This window comes from Passer domesticus, chromosome 1 (assembly GCF_036417665.1).
Source record: "Passer domesticus isolate bPasDom1 chromosome 1, bPasDom1.hap1, whole genome shotgun sequence".
NCBI classification, from domain to species: Eukaryota; Metazoa; Chordata; class Aves; order Passeriformes; family Passeridae; genus Passer; species Passer domesticus.
The window spans coordinates 15642707-15664219 of record NC_087474.1 but is presented as its reverse complement, the minus strand read 5'-3'; the positions used below and the strand labels follow the sequence as shown (position 1 = coordinate 15664219).

Here is a 21513-nt window from a genome sequence, read left to right as displayed (position 1 = left end):
ACATAAATTTGGTTACATAGCAACACAGATTCATTTTCCAGATATCTGGGATTCTGCACACTGGAAACATAGGCTGCAAACTACTGCTCTAGGCAGGGTTTGATGGAACAAGACATCAGGCCTCAGAATGGGCAGCTCCAGCACACAAATTTTGAAAAGAAAGCCAAGCAACAGAGAAAGAACACTGCACTGAATGAAGCTTTAACTACTGATAGTTACAAAGGCACTGGAGATTAGAAATAGGGTTTTTGTTTGCTTAAACACTTTTTACTTTTGGCTGGTCACTACTCTAGTGGTGACTTAACCTTTGCTCTTCAGCCCCATCCCCCTGACCTGGGCACAGCTCCCATGTCTGCTCTGGGTCAGACTGGCTGCACTGGGACAGGTCTGGCACCTGCTGCCAGGGGCAAAAGGGGGCAGGAGCTGCTGGGGCAGGGACTGCCTCAGCCCACTCCCTTCCCTTGAAGGGCCAATTGTTCACCTGCAAGCCCAGCTCCTCTTCAACCTGACCAGCTGAGCTGAACACCCCGCAGCTCTCTGCATCAATAAGACTGTCTGCCACGGTATTAGTGATTCCTCTCCCACACAGAAGCCCATTTATGTCACTTGGGGACAGACTAACAAAGTCTTTGGCGGAGTGAATGCTACGTCCTGCCCGTTACTGAATAGCACTCACAGACAGGCTTCATTAATCCACCACAGACACATGACAACACCATTTATGAATGGACTGGTTTTGTGCTGCAGTTTAGCACATCTTCCACAAATGTATTTCTCCCCTTAGCTTCTGTCTGCAGCCAGGGGAAAAAAAACCAGAGCTGAAACAACAATCATCTGAGATCTCGAGAAATCCTTACCTTAAAAATATTTTTAAAATTTTTAAATGCAAAAAAAAGTTACATTTATTCAACAATGAAGCTGCATATTTGAAAAGAAGGAAAGAGAGCAGGACATGCAAGTGTGAAAGCACCAAGACATACTCTCAGATGCAGTGCAGGAACTGCAAGCTTTATGGGAAACATTTAAAACAATTCAACTTTGCATTTAAAGAAAGGGAGAGAACAGAACAGAAAATTAGACAAGTGCCACTCCACTGAAGTATCCCCTTGCCTCCTGGACTTTAACCTAGACTTTTCCTGGTTCTAAACTAAGCCAGACTCTAGGACAGCATCACATCTCCTAGGGGAAGGAAATAAAGCATGCAAAAAGCCATTCTATACGATAAAAGGTAAGGGACAAGTATTTATATAGCTCCAAACTGAGATCTTCTCTTGTATGCATTCCCATCCTTGCTCTTGACATGGGGACCAGCAGACTCCTTCTGAAAGGTCTGGGTGTGAGAATACAGCAACTTAAATCAGCTGTCCCTGAATACCAGACACACTGGAAAACCTCTCTGGAAGAGATGCTCACAGTTTGGACACAGGAAAAATTGCATAGTTTCTGAGGCCTCTATGTCCTTGTCCTCTGAAAGAAGTCCACAAGCAGAGGATGTTGCCTTCCAAACCTGCAGAGCTCTATGATAAAGAAAAGACAAGTCTACCCACGTCTCCCTAACACCAGAGACTTCTTGAGAAAATAAGGCTGATGAAAGTCTAGCACACAATGCCAAAACCCAGCAGCAGCCTCTACAGCCAGCTCTGCTGAGCGTATGCACAGGCTGCCACACACACCCCTGCCTCCAGAATGAGGCAGCAGCTCCAAGCCATACTGATTATATAACTTTCCAACCCAAGGGACTGTTAAAAGAAATAAAGAACAGTTCCTATGACCAGATTTCAAGCTTCAGCTGTTTTGCTGCAATCTCATCCACAAGTCAGCTTGCATTCTGCTGCTGCACGCACAAGTCAGTCTGTCCCTTTCACCTCTGCTCTCCCAAGGGCTGTGTTATCTCCAGGAGGACAATACTTGGAACAATTCAGAAGCAGGTGTCAATTTTCTCAAGTTTATCTGCAAGTGAAGATATTCTGTAATCTTCATCTTCAGCAGGTTTACCTGTCTACACTTAGTATTTTAGAAAGGTCTTCAACACAATTTTGTGGCACACTATTCCATATCAACATGATTCTTACTGTTTACCTAGCCCAGCACCAAAATACCTTCTTTCTGAAAGAGAACCAGAGAGATGTCTCTGATCTCATGGGGAATGCTCAGAACATGACCACTTAAAAGCTCTAATGGGAAGCAGAACAGCAACACTACTCAGACCTGGGGTCCCTAAATGGATGCTGCAGCTATATAGCCAAGAGTGCAGTAGTAGCCCCTGAGATCCTAGCAAATCTCAAAATGGTTCCCAAACACTTTAAAAAGCATTTTTATTTACTTCATTCTCTATCTACATTGCATTTAGTCTGCTGTTTACAGAACTGCAACAAACTCCAACTGAAAAGGATATCTCCAGCTCAGAAACATGACTTTACACCTGCACTAGCACTTGGGACAGTAACACTCACCTGAAGGGAATCAAGCAGTAATGGTAAAAGCAGAGTTACCAGTATAAACACAGCACAGCTAGAGAGCACCTCTCACAAACCTAGCAAGCAGAGCTATGCTGCAAGAAGCTCAGCAGGGAAACAGAACACAAAGAAATGGAGAATGAAAGGCTACTGAGAGGAGAGATGCCTTACAAGCTCCTTTGTAATGCATCAGATCTTAAGACTGCACATTTTCAACTGACTGTACAGCTTGCTGAAAAATGCTACAGTATTGGAATCAATGGTTACACATTCTGACAGTCTACATAAGCCTTTCTAATAAAAACTAATCAATTATCCCTACTGAAAAAGGCAGGGTGATTCAACATGAAATTAGTATTTTCAATTAAAATACAATTTTATATTCACATAAAACATATGCCACATTTCACACTGTACTTCTGTAATAAATTTTCAGTTCAGGATTTAAATGGGTCAGTAATAATCATGCACGTGTTATACAATATTGAAGAGTGTGCCCTTCAGCTCCAATAGCATATTGACACTAGAATGCAAGATGGTATTAGCTTCTGGAAAAGGAAACAGAGTCTGACTTGCCAGCCATGCATGCTAGAAGAGAGTAGGCTCTACCCTTTAACAGCTCAGCTTGTCCAAACTTACTGTTTTCCTGCACCCTGGCCACGAAGCCTGTGAGAGGTATCTGTGGAGTCAACTGAGGCATAGGGGGAGGGGGTGGAGCAATAGAAACTGGTAGCAACACACACACCATATCGGGAAAGTCAAATGGACAAAGGGAAAAAAAAAGGGAACAAACAAAAGCAGCCGTCAGTAACGAGGACCACAAAACAAAGTATGTAAAGAACAACAAGAACACACACACACACACACAAGAACCTTCTTCAAGCTTGTGTTTCCAACAAGGCTGAATTTGTGGTTAGCCAATGGGGGATCAAAAGCAAAGCATGCCTGTGGTCAGCCAGGTCACGGCCGAGCGCAGGCTGCGTGGCTGGAGGCTCACAGGGTGCGTGTGAAGGTTCTTGCTCTCACTCATTTTGTGTGCTTCACCTGGCGAGCACATAAAATTGAGCTTTTGTCTTGCTGCTAAATAAGGATTACTCAATTTAGCAGTTCTCTTTCCAAAGTGAGCTACCAGAAGTTGAGGTGATGTTTTGCAGGATTCTGGACTCCTCTAAAATCAAAGTGGAGCGCTGCATCAAGTGCAGCAAAGCAGCACTGACAGAGCAAAGACAACTTTTGCAAGGGGCACAATGCTCCAGCATCAATACTTCACATTCACACCGAGAGCACCTCCCACCACTGTTCTCTGCTGGGACAGGGGCAGTCAGCTAGCTTACTGCATTTCTGTTTTTCTCAAAAAAAGGGACCTTGTTGCTTGCTGGTAGAAAAAAATAGATGGGTCTAGAGCAGAGTGGAGCTTTATGAAGTCTTCTGTGGTGAGAGGGCACCCAGCAACCTAAAAGGCTGGCAACAGCTTCAACAGCTCTGAGTGGCTACAGGAGCATGCAGAGCTCCCCAGGAAGCCCTTGCAAGCCCATCTTCTGTGAAGTATGTGCCTGTCTGGTGAGTAGTGGGACATGTGGCCACACCTGTGCTCAGAGACACTGGGCTGACAGCCCCAGTGTTCAACTCTTCCCTGCACAGGCAGGGAAGAGGAATGGCAGCACTAGGGCAAGCCACTCAAACTATCAGCTCTGGCAGGACATCTCCCCCTTCAGTGCAGGGAATGAACAGCATAAAACAAAACCCCACCCAGAAACTCAACAAAACATCAACTCATTTGTTTATACAGTGTCCCTTCTCAGGGGAATTTCTCTTGCACTGGAGCAGAGAAATTCCTGTGAAGGTGAGAATTCAGCAGGGTAATAATCCAGTTGGAACCAAATTTGAAAGAGGTTCTGTTCTTCCAAGTAAGCAACAGTTTTAAATAAAGCTTTAACTAAGACTAATGTTTGATGAATTAAAATGAAGCATTTAGTTCATTACAAAACCAATACTCAAACTGTATGGGATAAATGATCAATAAAAGCAGGAGAACAAACAGTGTCTCACAAAATTGAAGTAAACATCTAAGAAAAACCAGAGCATTTGTTAGCATGAAAAGTAAAATCTTAAGGCAACATGGGACCTGGGTTTAATGTCAAGACAGTAGCACTAAAAAAAATAACCACCAGTTACAGAAACAGAGGAAAACAGTTTCAAGTAGCAAAACACACCCATCAAAATACTGTTTAAAAAATGCTGACCATCAGTATTTTGAAAACACCAGAGAGGCTAGATTAAGGAACAGCACCTGCATTTGAGCAAAAAATTGCTTTGGACAAATGTAAACATTCAGAAACAGTGGTGTGCACAGCATTTAAGACAACTGAACTATTCCCAGAAGTAAAATCCTGTTTATTTAATGGAACTCAACTGTTCATGCAGGAGGGAGTTTCTGTTGTTATGGTGAATTAATTTGGAGGAATAAGAATGTGGAGGAAAATGAAATGCTAGTACGGATGAGCAAGAGTAGGAGGAAAATCAGGTTTGGATAAAAAGGAAAGATAGATACTGTGTCTGCATATAAAAATGCTTTCTGACAAATGTAATACTTCTAAACTACTCAGAAAACTCTTCAGTGTCTCAAATATTTTAAAAGCATTCTTTTCTTAAGAGTAAGTACACAACAGCAAACACTGGTCTACAGAGATCTTGAACCCAAACATCAACATTGCTTTTCAAAAGAAATATTCCTCTGAAGTTTAAAGACTTGGCATTCTGAACACTACCAAGAAAAAAAAAATTATACAACTACCACTCCTCAGTTTGTACTTGATCAAAATTTATGGAAATGGCAAGGAAGAAGTTTCCTGATAGAGCTTCCTACCAGCAGCCAAGATCCTTATTTTGCATATCTTTCTGCAGTGAACTTTACCCTTCTGGGGCAGGAAGGCAGGAGGCTGCTGACTAAAAACTGCTCACTTGCCCATGGCTTCCATCCCTTCCCTCATTCATCTCCTTCTGCAGATACTCCTACTAGTGTGAAAGCACAGAAAAGCTGCCTGCTAAAAGAGAGAGACTGAGCTCTTTAATAGTCAAGCTTAAAGATAAGAACAAAGGAGAGACTTGGAATCAGGAAAGAATTTAAGAAAGACACAGAGACAGGGAGGAACTGTGTGACAGGAACATGAACACTGTGCTCAGGTAGTATTCTTTTGCCACTATCCAAATTGTGGGGGGGTGTACTACAATCACATTAGGTCTCCTGCAAAAAACCCCTGGGTTTAGTTTATGTTCTCCAAGCACACCTGAAATGCCAAGTATAACGTGCCTATAATTAGACAGGCAATCCTAATAATTTCTTGCCATGAGTAGCAGCAAACAAGTCAGGGGGAAAAACAGTATAATTGCATATAGTGCAATCACTGTGCAATTTCAATATGGTTTTTCGTGTTTGTTTTTCCTTCTGTTTCAGGAAAGAAAGTAGTAATCTCATTGATGCTTTTCACAAATGAATTAAAATGCCATGCACGCTTTTACAATCATTTTGCTCAAAACAGTTTGTGATTTCAGAGCTCAGCAGCTTACTTGAATTTTGAGAATAAAGAGGCCCGCCATTAACATGAGGTTGAGCAGAGAATGGGGCAGTCACAGAAGGATTCCGTCTGTATCCACCAGAAGATGCTGAAGAAGTGGTAGAGTTGTGTCGTGAGATTTGCCTGGTCATTGTGCCATACTGGGAACCAGGAGCTGAACCAGGAGCAGCTGAAAAGCATTAGCCAGAGGAACCAAGGAAAAGACTTAAGCAGAGCATTACTTGGGATAGAATGCAGAAAACAGAAAAAGTCCAGAACGTGGAAAATACTTGATTACAGTTCTCCAATAATTTAAGATCAGTAACAGGCAATCAACAGAAAAAACAAACATCCCCATTACAATCAATAATGAGAAAAAACACACAGAACATAAACCAACACTCATATAAAGGGCATTGAGAAATGCTGAAAGTACTTTGAGAGACTGGATTGGACTGGAAAATTGAATCCAACTCTTAAGTGTATCTCAATTATACTACATGCAATAATACCCTTTATTAAAAGGAACACAAAAAATTTCCACATTCTGCTCAAAACAAATTATTTCAATTGCAAAGCTGAATGTGCCTCCAATCTAATATAAAACAACACTCTAACAAAACAGTGAAAAAAATGTCATAAGCTTCAGACACGTGGCACATTTATCAATCATATTTGCTGGTTGTGCTTTCATATTGATGGAATTTGTATTTGTAACAAATCAGAATCACCAATTCCAGCTGACAAAGATGTCATTCGTTCTTCATGATAAACACCCATATTTACCTTCCACCTACTGGCTGCACAAACTTCAAGGTTAACAAAACAGTTTAAGTTCTTTCAGACTAACCTCTAACAGGCAGAAATCACACCTTCCTCAATCTCACATTTTGTAGTTTCATGAATTAACACAATTCTTAAATGCAAAAACTAGTTTGCAATAAAATGTTTTGTGCTTTTATATACATATATCATATAATTATATAAGACACAAACAGCAAGCAGACAGAAGTTTGCAGTCCTGTAATGCTATCCAAAGTCACTTTCACTTAACATTTCAGTAAGGGAGAGTGCAAAGGGTTATGTGGGTCAAAGCCTCCAAAGCTAGTTTCATAACTCAATCAATTATTCTTGTCATCAGCCTGTGACAGGAAAGGGTGGGGTATTTTTTCCTGTCTATTTTGAAAAGTACTACTTTTAGATCCCACCCTAACTGCTGTATGTAATGCTTGAAGCAATTTCTCAAGATCTGCTAGTTCATATTCTCAAGTCTTCCAGTTTGACACTTGCCTGCAGCATTATGGAATCAAAGCCAAGCTACTGTGACAGACACTTGTGCTTTCCAGTCACTTTATGCCCACAGAACACACAAATCACCCTACACAAACTACCATTTCTAAGCTAGAGTGCAACTGCTGTGACTTAGTTTCTGCTACAGGAGTTACACAGCCTAATACCAACATTCAAGCTGATTCTGAGATCTTATAGATCAAATTAATTGGATCTTAGTTAGGAGCAGATTTCAAACAACTAGCAGCCATTTTTCCATACCTGGTGCATTTAGCTTCAGAGGCTTTAACCACAGGAAATTAGTGGAGATTAGATTTGTCAAAAAAAAAAACCAAAAAAATCCCAGAACTGATTTTTTTGTAATAAAATCACATAGGTCCCACTACAGAAGAAAAAACACCCTCACTGAGTTCATTAGGAAGAGATGATTATTGATTATGCACCATGTCTGCAATCACTTCAGCATTGACAAGTCTCACCTATCAGACTGCCCATCGGGAGAGGTGGAGGCAGTGGTGGTGCTGGCGGGGCTCCAGGAGGAACAGAAATGTGTGCTAATAAAATAGTTTATATTCCTAATTAGGCCATATTATTAAAAGTTAAAATAAAGAAACTACAGGCACTTGATAGGCTTCCCAAACAAATATGAAAATTAAATTTCAGTTAACTAATACAAATTCCGACCTTGATCCTATCCAGGGTTCTGTTCATGCCAATCTTTATTCTCATTGATTTTATGGGATGCCAGATGATAGTAAGATTTCATGCCTATTTGTACCTCTGCAGGACCAGAAAAGGTCCTGGAAAAGGAAAGCCTACATGTATATAAGGAAATGAAGACTTGTCATCCAAGAAACAGAAATCTCTGCAACAGCAAAATTACATTACACCAAAACTCCACTATTTTCTTACATCTTATGGGCTTGCAAAACACAAACTAAGTGACTGGGCTGGTTTACTACTAAGATAATAATAGTAAATAAAGACCCTACTCAATCTCACAATTCTCATTCTGAAACACAAAGGAGTGTGCCTCCAACACTGAGATCCCTCATGGTTCTTTCCCCACAGATGGCAAAGTTAGTAGAGTATTTCAGAAGCCAGTATTTCCCATTAAACATATACATAGTTGCTGCTGCTCTCAGGGCATCCAGAAATAACAAATTGTAGACACATTTAAAATTTAAGCTTTAAAAGGATACATTTGTCTTTTACTCCCCCTGTATACCCTAGATTGTCTTGTAAAAGCATGGACCAGCAAAGGTATTTTAACCATCCATTATTCAGTAACTGCCCTGCAACTACTCTTGGTAAAGAATTAAAACTTTAGACATCACTGAGCACTCATAAGTGACTTCCTGAGTAGGACTGTACTTCAGGACAGTTTCTATCCCATCACATTTGGTCAAAGTCCCTCTGCAAAGACAAGGAAGTATCAAGCAGCCTGAAGTCAGCAGGGAGGAGTACCACATACCTGGCCCGATGGTTGGCGGTGAAGGTGTAGGCACGGCAATGGGAATGCCAATACTGCTGCTTCCACTGTTCTCTCGACTGCCACTTCCTCCACTACTGCCACTGCAGAGCCAAAACACAAGTGTTAGCATCTCCTACTAAACCATATCAACAGTCACACTTCTTGTGTGAGCTCTTCTAGCCTAGCTCAATTACAGATTCTTGAAAAACTCCCTATTAAATGCCTCTGTCTTTACTTACAATTGCATACAGATAATCAAGTCTGGATGCATTACATTCCTAATAAATGGAATTAGCTAAGCTGATAAACATCACCATGAATAAAACGTGCAATTAAATGCTTCAAGAAATAAAAAGGTAATCAACCATGTAAGTTCTAGGCACTGAAGTAACAACTGCAGGAGTAGTTCAGGGGCCTTGTAATAATTGAAAGTAGTATGCTGGAGCTGGAACACTTCATGGCTAAACTCTAAATAATTATTTAGGATTAATGATGCTGTCAGCTGAAGGAACATTTCCTCTACTCAGAGCAGAAGTTTAGATTGCTAAGTTTTCAACTGAGAATGGATATGATAAACCACCTGGGGTGGGGTGTGGGGCATGGTGTGCTTAATTTTCTGTGTATCTAACACTCCCCACTACCCATGCACACACCTTTTATTTATAAGTTTGTTTCTAAGATGGCCTTAAAGCTAACAGTACAGCCAGCTCAATATTTGTGTAACTAATATTATATGATACACAAATCAGAGGCCAGCAATGCAAAACACAGTAAACTATGGGATAACATTTCTAGACATGCCTTCGGAGGCTGTAACATTTATTTTCTTAGAGGGAAATTAAAAAGAATCAAAATTCAGGCAGAATCTATCCTTATTCTTATCTAAGAGCACTCCTTAGTTTAGCTCTCAAATTTATATGGATTAAATGGATAATGTAAAGGAAACTAAGCATATAACATGTTTTGAAGAAAATCTTCACTTTGGTTCATCCATATTAATTAAGAGTATTCGGTGAAGTTCTAGTTTATTTACTACTCCTAGATAGCTATAAATCAGTCAAGAGTCAAGTGCAAATCATTCAAATATATCTCTTTAGAAAATAACATTACAAAAAAGAAAATCAGTGATCTGAAATGGAAGCCAAGATAATTCCTTCAAAATTAGTGTTCTGTCTGCTGAAGACCTTGATCTTGTCACCATGGTTGCAGCTGAATTTCTAACTGCAGCCTACATAAAAGAAGATCTTGTGAGATAGGAGTGAGGAGCATTCACAGTAGCCAGCTAAACAGGCTAACGAGATCCTCATGCAGCGACATTTAGAAGTTATTTAAGTCTGACAGTATTTCATGTCACCAACTGTGTCTAAAATACTCTCTCAGTCCCTGTTAGTGACCTACCATGTTTAAATGCCTACTGGGAGTTTTTAAAGTAAGAAAAACATTAAGAAAGAAGCCCTCTAAAATACAAGCTAACCTTTTAGCTACATTGAATTCCTTCATCTGTTTTTTCCCCTGCAGTTTGAAGCCTGTGATAAAAATCAAATTTAAAAAAATGAACTCACTCAAGAGACTCAGAAACATTTAGCCTTGCAATTCAAGAAGAAAATAACAAGTTTTAAAAAGCTACACTCAGAATATTGAATATGAAGGCACTTCTTCATGTTAGGGAAGCCAGCAATGCAGTAAAGCTCTGCTGAGCTGCAGGGGCAGAATAATTCACCTTTTTGCCTTTCAACAAAAAGCTGAGAGGCACAAAGCTTTTCTGCGACTTTAGTAAGCATTGGCTTGCCAGGCAGGAGAAGAGTTTCTGTGGGAAACAGCCTACCTGTGTGTTCGTGGTCTCTGGTTCAAGGAAGCTGTCCTGCCTGGACTGTGCTGACTGCCCAGCCTGGCAGGGCTGGTCATGTAATCATTCGGGACTGTTGGCGGTTTCACTGGCTCCAGCGTTTTGTAAGGAGTATTTCGTCTGGTTGAGGGGAAAAAAGATTTGAAGACAGAAAGATAAAGAAACAGAAGATTAAAAAGATAAGTAAGTGAAGCTGTAAATCCATTTAAATGTTTTAAATTTTCTGACTTTTTCATGAAAGATCATGGCGGTGACCCACACTGTGGTGTATTGAAATTCCAGCAGACAGGGTAGACTGGTCACACTCAACAGCCCAAAGTATTCTTACACAGACAGATCCATACAAGTTGGCCTACAGCACATAAGCTGGTCAAAAAAAGCCTAAACTAAACTACATTATTTGAGCAACCTAACATACAATACCTACATCTCCATAACACTGAATAAACTGTCAGCGCATGACAAATTTCTATTGTACCAATCTCTTCCTCCCTCCCCCCTCCTTCCCTTCCCATCAAAATCCTTTCTGAAAGTATTCTTGGCTAAAGGTATTCATCTTAAGACACCAGCAAGGCTGAATCAGGATTCACAGAACAAGTGACATTTGCAATCACCAGTGCTTCTCCTAGGAGCTACTGCTTCACACAGTAATCAAGCAACCTCATCTCACATAAGCAGATCTAAACGTGTCTCATAGATGAGCTTCATTGTCTCCATTTTGTGGCCCAAGAAAGTGAAGCCCAGAGAACTCCAAGTGAGCAGGCTGCATCAAGTCAGAAATATAACATGGATCTTTTTTTATAATGTATTTACCAGACCCATTACTGCCATAAGAACAGCGCATTTATTGCACTGAATCACAGAGCTCTTCAGTTCTTAGTAACTGACAGGTTCATTGCAAAACAGAATTTGGCAATGCACCAGAACTAAGCAAAACCAAAAATACTGAACTGCTGGCATTTAATAATTTGTTCAATTATTGGTTATAACTGAGTTGCTAAGTTATACAGCTTCCTGGTATTTTAAGAAACTTACTGACTTTCTCTCTACAGTATGAAAAGCAACAGTACTAAACTTACTTTTCAAGGTTATTTCAGTTGGAAGCACATTAAGAGTCCTCCCTGCTTATCATTTTTGTTCGGTAGTCTTTACATCTCTATTGCTTACAACCAGAATACAAAATTTCTTCTTTTTTCAACAACTGATCTCTTTTGGCAGATCTATAGGTGGTGACACCCTGCATATTAAAATCATCTCGAGCTCTTCATACAGACAAGCTAATTTACAAACACCGCAGTATCTGGAAACAGTTACAGTACTTCTGCTTTTTTTCTTTAAGAGGTTTTAATAATAAATTGTTATAGATGGAAGACAAAGAATTGTTACAGAGGGAAGACTGCTCAGAGCTCCCCACCTCACTGTCCCCCAATGTTTCAGGGTGATGCTGGGAGCCCTTGCCACCAGGGAGAGCTACAGGGAGCCCAGAGCCTTGCTTTGCTCCAGGACCCTCAAGGAATGACTTCAACTACTCCCACCACATCCAGTTCCAGCAATTCACTTATTCTTCCATGGTATTTTGAACCAGAGCACCCAATGATTTCCACAATCTCTCCCTAGTCCTGTGAAGAGACCCCTGCTTACTTCAGCCCCTTTCACTTTTTACTCTGCTGATTTCCATGCAGGACTCCCTACAGATAGTCCTGCCCTGGAGGGAAAACTGCACAACAGGCAGCACCTACTTAAAGACCAATGTTGCACACTAAGCTCATTCTGGTTTTACATACTTATCTCTGTTTTCTGGATCAAAGGGAGAAGAGTAGCATCCTTGCGGTTTCTAGCGATTTTTTTCTGCATAAATTAGGGTAAGTCATGCCTGTGATATTTCATGCTTTGGCAGAACACGGTTGCTCAAGACAAGAACTGTACTTCCTGAACAAGAAGGGCAGATAGAAATCTCTCTTACAAACCCACATTATTCCTCCCCCTCAGCCAACTGCTGCCGCTTGTCAAGCTCATCTGGAAATGACATTCAGCTGATTAATCCTTATCAGGCATCAGCCAAGGCAACCAAACAGCTCTGGCTTGTTCAGGGGGGGCTACTGAGAGAGGCAGCTCACCAGTACATCAACCCTTCTGTCTCGCTAGCAAGCGTCCAAGAGGACATGAAAGTGCTACCCAGGTTCCCAGGGCTGATAAACAACTCTCCCAGCCGGGATAAGAGACACAATTGGAATACTGATTTCATGCCCTTGAGCAATGGGAATTTTCAGAAAACATGCTGAGGAAACCTCTAGGTTAATTTCTCTGAGGAATATACAGCAAATGCCACCACCAAAGCATCAAACAGGGATTAAAAATTGCTAAGTCCTCAACAAAAGGAGTTACTGCTTCTAATTTTCCTTGACCATTGCTCCTGATCTCCACCCTGCTCTGTCTCAGTACTCCTCATTTTTCCAGCTTCCTGCCTCCCTGACACCCCATACCTGAAGCCATCACAACCATGCCAGCCAGCTTTACAGTGCCTCAGTCCCCCAAAGCATAAGGAGAAGGCTGAGTGTGACAAACAAGTAGAAGGTCATTTAGGATGCCTTGTGGAAGATGTTGCACAGTCGGACAGACAAAACTATATGACATGTGCACTGAGCTTCTCAAGTATTAAAGTTTTGGTCTCTAGCAACAATTATTTGCTGGCACACCAAGATAAGCAGATTTCACTCCCCACAGGTCCACAGCAGCAAAACAGATGCAGGGAACTCTAGTCACAGTGAGACTTGGGAATGGCAAAATCCTTCCTCATTTAAGTATAAAAATGAAAATGCACAAGCCAGGAAGAATCAATGTTGTCACTGTGTTCACAATGCCATACATTTTACTTAGAAAATGCAACAACTACAGCACAAACAGCCATTTCATAGCTCTTCTAATATTAAGAAATGAGTAGACAAGAACTTTATACTCATAAAGTCCTTCCCCAGCTGAAGTTAAAACTTTAACATTTGTTTCTGTCACTAAGCATTTCTTCCCAAAAGTCAGGAATAACAATAGCCTCCTCATTTACCCACATCCATATTAAATCCTTCCCTGTGAAAAAAAATTCTTGCAGTCATCCTGAAAACAAGAGTCAGTGCAGCTGAAAGAGTTCATACAGAAAAGGATATTGTGATTTTTTTTTTTTTTTTTTTTTTTTTTTTTTTTTTTTTTTGCTAAAGGCAACCAGAATTGCCATCTATCCATGAATTTAAGAAACACCAACACTGGCACAATTTAAAATTTCTATTACACAGGAGGGACCAGCCAGTCCATTCTTACCCCAGAGTTCCCCGGCCTGACATGGGAGGACTTGGTGGTTTTTGTGTAGGCGGATTTGTTCTTGACAAGGTGCCAGTTCTTGCAGGCTGGTTATTTCCATGCTGAAATAAGGGAAAACATGATTTTATTTTTATAACAGAGCAGCTCTATTACTGACAGGTTTGTTTTTTTTTAAGTGTAAGAATATGAAGTGAGAATTCCCAGACAGCTGTCAAACAGCAAGTTTTCAGCTACACACGAGACAGACACCAGTAAATACAAAGAATCTAAACACAAGCTTAATGTTATTTTCACCATTAATTAACAACAGACATCAGAAAGGTGGGCAATTGACAAGTTCATGCACAAATGTCTTCTATAATATTTTTTCCTTAAAGGGAAGCCACATTTGTATTCATTGCCATTCGGATGTTAATAATTTAAATCAAACTTTAACACTGACTATAAAATACAGCCAGCATGGCCCAGAATTTCTCAATCTGCCCCTGCTATATGACTAGCAGAGTCATTCAGGTTGTCTGGGAAGTCTCCTGCAAAAAATGTAAGTGAAGGGAATCAAGGCATCTACTGAATTCAGAGCAAAGCACTATATGTGTTAGAGAAATTAATGTATCTATGTATAAATGCAGATGTCAATGTATCACAGATATATTGACACACTAAATGCTGTAAATGAAAAAAAAAGTATAGCATGTTTAATCTAGATATCCTATGGAAAGCAGAAGAGAGTGTAAGAGAGCGCTAGTTTTCAGTTTTAATGGCTCTGCAGCCTCTACTATCAGTCACATGAGGCACTGTGGGTCAAAGGAGAAATAACACTTCTTACCTTGGCTTTTAGCCACTTAACGTTGGCAAAAAAAGGGGGGAAAAAGGTAGAAATTAATGGCAGATCCATCACAACTGGTATGACAGGTTAAACTAAAAATAATTACATTTTAAAGAGATCATTTGTGTCTACTGATAATTAGCTCATCCCAGTACACTAAGAGAGATTCTGCTGCGTCAGTTATTGAAAATTCAGTGTCTGACGAAGTGACCACAGGAAAAGCACTTGTGTCAAAATTAAGTTTAGCTAAGCTTTGCCAGATATGTCTGCCAGGTTCCTCATGGACAGTAAAGGGTTGAAAAGCCCTCTGCTGACCATTCAAGTCCAAAACCAAATCAGTGCTATTTCAATGGCAATATGCACTTAGGAATTCGTTCACAAAACCACAGTTTCAGCAATATGCACAGAATTGACAGGCCTGTTGCTTTTACACTTAACCTCTGTATGTTTTCAAGAAATCCTAGCTGCTGCATTGAATGGTAAATAAAGAAAAGGGAATTTTTAAACAGGATGAGCAGCAGTGTCTTTCACCTCTGGTTTATTGATTGAAATCTGATTCAAGCCAGCACGACGCTGGCTGCTCGAAACTGTTTTGGCAGGGATATGATGATTGTTATTCTGAAATTTTAGCTCTTAGAATCAAGTCATTATATGACTCCACTGTATCATTTTAACAGCCTTCGTGATTGCAGAGCTAAAAAAAATATCACAACTCAGCCTCATGAGGAAAATGTAACATTTAAAATAAACTCAATCCAAGTTCTCCCGCTTTTGGGGGATGCAAGGGGGAGATGGGAGCATGGGTCAGGGGGATAGGCTCTCATATTTTTGAAAGGGTTAATTTCACTAATTTTAAAAAAAAGGCAAATACAAATACCCAAACCAAAACGATCCCAATGCTTTTTCTGAGGTTGTTTGGAATTAAACTGTTACTTCCAAACTAGCCTTCTTAGGCAGAGCATTTCAAATTGTGAGTTTGCATCTTCTCCTCCTCCTCCAGGACACACAGACTAGTTTAAAGGCATCCATTAACTCAGTAAAAAAAGTAATTAAAACATGCAGTACAGCAAAAATGCATTTGAAATTTCTGACAGGGGCTGCAAAACCAATGAAAAACAGCTTGTTTACAGCTGAAAAGGTTTGGTTTACGAAGCAAATGAGGTTGAAAGCCACTGCCCTTAAGTTATTCATATTACAAGAATAGGAACATAAATCCTGTTCCAAAATTCAGATTAAAAAATTTAGCTTTGGTAAGTAAATTTGAAGGTCAACCCGTTTGCTCCCCAGTCTGGGCAGAAGTTCATCAGCAGAGTTCATGGGCATTTAAACCACCTCTGTCGCCACATACTTATTTCATGGATAAACATGCAGATTCAGTTCCCAAGATGCCAGAGTACTCTCCCAAGTAGTGTATTTTTAAAACATGCCTTCAGCAATGAAATTTTCTTTCTCTTCTCACAGGAATATGTGACCCTTCCCCTTACTTCACCAGCTGCCAACAGCAATGGTATAATACAAGGAATTTGTTAAAGGAGGCCAAAAAAAAAATTGAACTCTTGGTTCTGTCCTTCCCCAGCAGACATAGCTAGAAAGTTTTTTGAAGGCTTAAAAGGAAGGGTGGCATGGTTTCTTATCCAGCTGCTACTACTAAATTTGCCTGCCTCAAAAATACAAAACCAAAAAGCTTCCTTCCTTTCCTTCCCTTATGCACTGTCACTCAGCATTTATGGTGAGTACTTCCATGCCCCTCCTAATCCCTGTTATATTCTGTCTCCACTGCAGTGACAGTACGATTATCAACATGTAGCAATGATTCACTTAATCTTCCTCTTATTTCAAACTTTTCTACTGCCAAGTACACTAAACATTTATCTGAAGTCCAACAGCTCTTTACCTTTATTCCTGTCTCACTGCATCAGGTGAGCTTCATCTCTTTTGCTACCAGTTAAACAATATACAGACAGATACACACAATTGTTCAGAAGAATTAGAAACTGCTGTCATACTGCTTTCTATATGTAAAAAGGCCTGTAGATGTCCTCTCTGTTGTTGGTAATATAAACAAAAGTCATACAGGCAGGAAAACAGAAGGCCAAAACACAAAAGGAACTGGGATTCACATGGGAAAGCAACTCCTCATCCAAAAGACCTAAGTAAGGAGGGAAAGCAAATGAACCAAACCAATATGAACCATATGGCTATTTAATCATGGTTAACAAGCTAATTAATTAGGAGGAGACTTTTTTTTTACTTATTGGCTGAGCTCATGAGGTCAACATTGAATTTCTTGGTCTGAAAACCAAATGTGATACTTTCCAAGCAATTTAGAAAACCTGCCTGGAATCGAGAACAGTTTATGCAGCAGGGTATAGACTCAGTATGATTTGAAGAAGGTGAAAAGAGGCAGCAGAAAACCTAAAGGAGTGGCAGGTATGTGCTTAATGCACATGCAAGCATCTCTCTACAAATGCCTCTAGGCCAGCCAGCCTGTGGGAGAACATGACCATCACCAATGCCTGATCAGTACCAGGAAGGCCAGAGCCAGGAAGGAGGGACATGCAGAGCATGAGAAGTGGTAGCATGCACACAGTTCACAGCTTGAAGAAGGAAGAGACTGTTCTGAGAGGGTATAAAATAAGAGACAGGAGGTGTAAAATGAAAAAAGCTTAGTCAAATGAAGAGCATCGCTGAGAACTCCAGGAGAAGCTGTGAGGAGCATGATTCCCTTCTCCTCCTGCTACTTATATTACTGCACACACAACAGACAGTTCTCAACCCAATACCAGCATCCTGGATGACACACATCAGAACAAAAACAGTCTGTAGGCTTGCTGGGGATGCTTCTGATGCTGAGGGTGAGAACTAGACAGACCAGGATGTTCCCAGAAAGGAAACAGGACAGGCAGCAGTATTGGCTGGGGTTTCTTGCAATGATATAGCAGATCATGTTTTAAGGAAGCAAGCAGAACAATCTTGCCTTTCCAGGGAAAACCCAACAAGCATGTGGCTGTCCTGGATAAAGCTTTAAGGGCTGTCACAAATCTAGGAGAAAGAAACCACAACCTCAGGTTCGAGAAATAAGAGTCAATACTGCTCATTTCCAAAACATTACAGCTAGGGCAGTGACACATCCATAGGGTTTAGACAGCATGGGAGAGCAGGCTGGCCTAGGACTGAGAGCCAGCAATGGGCTGGAAAGGAGCAAAGCAATTAAGGCAACAGGCAGAACAGGTGTTTTCAACAGCCATGCAAGGCATTTATCAAAGCCAAAATTGAGGCTGCTTCTGTAACTCCTGCCAGGAATTCAAAGCACCTGGACTTTTGAACTTCAGCTGTGGGTTTGGAAGGGCAAGTAATGACTGCTAGTACCAGACTTATTTGCTTAAGGCAACTCTTTTGGCAATTCCAGCATACTCAGTTCTGGTAGTCTGAAGAGTACAAAAACACCTGCTGCCAAAGGTACTGCAGGTTGTTGTACCTGAGGTCAAGGGACAAGAATGGCATGAAAAGGAAGGGTGTGAGGAAACCAAAAGTACCCACTAGTAGTCAGAGGATGTCAAGACATCAAGGGACTCCACTGGCTGGCCTCAGGAGGCAGCTATTTAACTGTTTTTAATAGTTTTCATGCCAAGTAACGAGTCATGGGGGAACATTAGTCATGATTCAGGGAACTATAAATCTATAATTTGAGCTATAAACTGTGCTTGGAAAACTAGGGGTAGGGATGATTGCAAATAACTCACTTATGTGAGCAAATTTGTCTGTAAGGACACAAAAGACCACCTGCACACAGAAGCAAAATCCTTATCGTGCTGATATTCAGCAAGTTTTTCCTGCACATTTCAGCTATGAACTCTCCAATTTCAGAGTGTAAAAACTTCAAATCTCTATGCAGGTTGTACTTCCCCTGCTGTATTCACTCATCATTTCTCTGACTCCTGAATTGAAAGAGCCAATTTCACTCTATATCCTGCCATATCTAGGGTGACTGAAAGAGGCCATTAAAGACCACCCAACATAAGTGCTCTTCAATAGAAACAAGGGTTTAAAGTCTGCCAGTCTGAACTCCATCAATAGTAAGTATCTGGCAAACTTGAAACTTTTATACATGGGGTCTGTAAAAGCAATAGTCAGCCTAAGATCTGTTATCTTTGACCAATAATCACAGTTGTCAGCCAAATAGCAAAAAAAAAACCCACATGGTTGCTCTTGACTCTTTAGTCAACTTCCCTTTTCCTTAAAAAGGTACTTCCTTTATGAGTCATGGGAGAATGCCCCTACAGAAAGGTAGCTGGCCAAAAGACCTTTTGAAATGCTATTATAGGTGTGCAGCTAGGCAATTTTGCACAAGATTGCCTTTTCTCTCACAGGTGGGGCAGTTCTGAGATACAACATGGTGACACAGAGCAAGAAAAACAGAAGCTGGAAAGGTGCTTGTATGGGAAGGTAGGGATGCCTGAGGAAATTATAAAGCACCAAGCCTAGAACATGGTTTCCTTACAGAAATCAAGATACAGAGTTTGGTAGAATATGTAATCAAAGACATTGTTCAGCAGGCAGATGGTATATGGGTGTCAGAAACTCAAACACTTCTGCCACACCAGTTTGGTGCAGTTTTAAAGAAATTATGCCTGTGTCTCAAGTTTCTTATCAGAATGTCTATATTTCCTTATAGTCCATAGTAAAGCAGACTATTTTCAGGAAAGGCAGGCTTCAAATTAATATTTCCTTAAAAATTGAACATATGTAGGTAAGTCTCTCTTCAGGGAAATTTAACCTCTCCTGCTAATATTTGCAACCTAGTTATTAGTCTTCTGTTAACAGCAACCAGATGTAACTTATCAGTATTGCTTCTCTCCTTTATTTCTTTTTTTGTTGTTGTTGTTGAACTTTCCAATTAAAAAGGATTAGCATACCTGTTGTGGATAACAGACAAACTTAACATTGTTCTCTCAGCACTCACTAGTCTTGTTCAGAGAAAGATACCTAGATTCCTGCTTCTAAACAGTTCAAGATTTTTCAGTTGAGTTGGTGACTTTGAATCTAACTACAATGAAGTAAGACTAGCATAAAAAAAAATTAGAAAATAAAGAGACCTCAAAGTGTTGAATTTCCTTTGCAAGCTGAAAGGCTTGAAACCTAAATTATGTCAGATGACACTAGGCACACGTCTGACTTTCCAGTAGCTAGTGCGCTGTGGAAAGCACACAGTGTTAACACTCACAACAGAGTCATTAGAGTTGGCAACAGGAAGTTCCTTTTTCCCCCAGAGAAGCATTCTTTACCCTACAGCAATATTTACTGTTTGGCCGTGACCCCAGAGGGATGATGTGACATTAATGAAATTGGCAACATGACATCCTTTGAAGCGTGAATGGCTGAGAGAGGCTGGTAAGGGGACAAAGGCAGCAGCAGCTCCAGCTCAGGATCTCTATCTCACTTGGGTTTTATTAGGGTGAATTATTTAAAATTTAATATTCCAGCAGCTACACATAAAAAAAACTTATCCTAAAGGGTAAGTTTGCTTTATTAGGTAGCCTTTCACCCTCACATCAGCATCTCATTTGCATTTTCAGTTTTGCACTGACACAGATATAAGCACATGGACTGCAGGCAAGTGGGACATGCTGAGAAGCACAAGGGTAAGAGCAAGACTCCCTTCTCTAAGCTTAGTGTTTGTCAAGTTCTGGCCCAATCCCTACTTTAAGGGAGTCCTTCCAACTTCCATTTGCTTGAGAAGATTTCTGAATGCTTAACTCCTGTTGAACTTTCTGGGCTCAAAAGCTTCTTACAGCTTTCATGTGCTAAATGCAAATTTCTTTATGGTGACAAAATTACAATTTTTTTTCTTAAAAATAAAACTGAAAAGGAATCAATCTTCATATACAATTGAAGTTTGGTTTTGAAGAACTATTAGTTCCATAAAATAAACTTGATCCAATTACAGCTATTGGGCATTTCAATTAGGCATGCACTCAACATTTTATCTGCCTTTAACCATAAGGCATCATCACTTCAATTTCCTACTTAGCTGCCATTTTACAAATTGCTGCAATTCCACCTGCCTTTGATTCAAAAAGAAGATTATGATAAATTCAAAGGCCAATTTGAATTTGGTTTTTAAGGGGAAATTTAAGGTTTTTAAGGCAGCTTCCAAAGCTTCCTCCTTCTCCCTGCTCTTAAACTAAGGATTTTCTGTATGAGTAATTGTGTTTGACCTATTTATTTGCTGGCACAGTATTTTTTTCTTTCCTTTCAAAAAAAAAAGGAGAAGAGGAGGAAGGAAATGTTGAAGTAGCCTCTGCCTAATAATTTTAAACCAAGCTCTACACAGGAAGGTAGATAACAACGCTTACTCTTGTTTATGAAGAATTACTTTAGCTACATTCCCCTATGCCCAGAGGGTGACAGCTGAGCAACCATTTAACAGACCAGCAAAAATGCTTCCCTGTGTGTTTCTTGGAGCCATCAACATATATTTGTATTGCAAAGGAAAGCCTTCTTGCTAGCAAACCAACTTAAAAAGCCCTCCTCATTTGGACTGATGCCAGCCTCAGCTTCATAGGGACATATATTTAAAAAAAGGCAACTTTTGGAGACATTGTCTCTATCTGTCCCTGCAAAGGGAAGGGGCAGGGAGTGCAACAGCTGGGGCCACTTTGGGGCTGCCATGGAGGTTTCAGGCTGAAGGAGAAAGCACCTCTGTGATCCCAGAATGCTCCACAAAAGCTTTTCAACCAAGATCGTGCTGGAGGAGG

At 40.4% G+C, this 21513-nt stretch overlaps 1 protein-coding gene across 11 annotated transcripts in view; it reads right to left on the bottom strand.

Moving 5' to 3' along the window:
• The window catches only part of ABI1 (abl interactor 1), a 77303-nt gene that overhangs the window by 3495 nt on the left and 52295 nt on the right, over positions 1–21513 (bottom strand). For 2 of the 11 annotated variants that reach the window (XM_064407417.1, XM_064407376.1), the window contains exons 4-10: positions 14756–14770; positions 13930–14030; positions 10600–10740; positions 8775–8875; positions 7780–7854; positions 6024–6200; positions 3096–3182 (exon numbers count right to left, since the gene is read on the bottom strand). In XM_064407417.1, the coding sequence (XP_064263487.1) occupies positions 3096–3182; positions 6024–6200; positions 7780–7854; positions 8775–8875; positions 10600–10740; positions 13930–14030; positions 14756–14770 (697 nt within the window). The remainder of the gene's footprint in view (positions 1–3095; positions 3183–6023; positions 6201–7779; positions 7855–8774; positions 8876–10599; positions 10741–13929; positions 14031–14755; positions 14771–21513) is intronic. The other 9 variants (XM_064407366.1, XM_064407360.1, XM_064407352.1 and 6 more) reach the window with 9 other exon arrangements.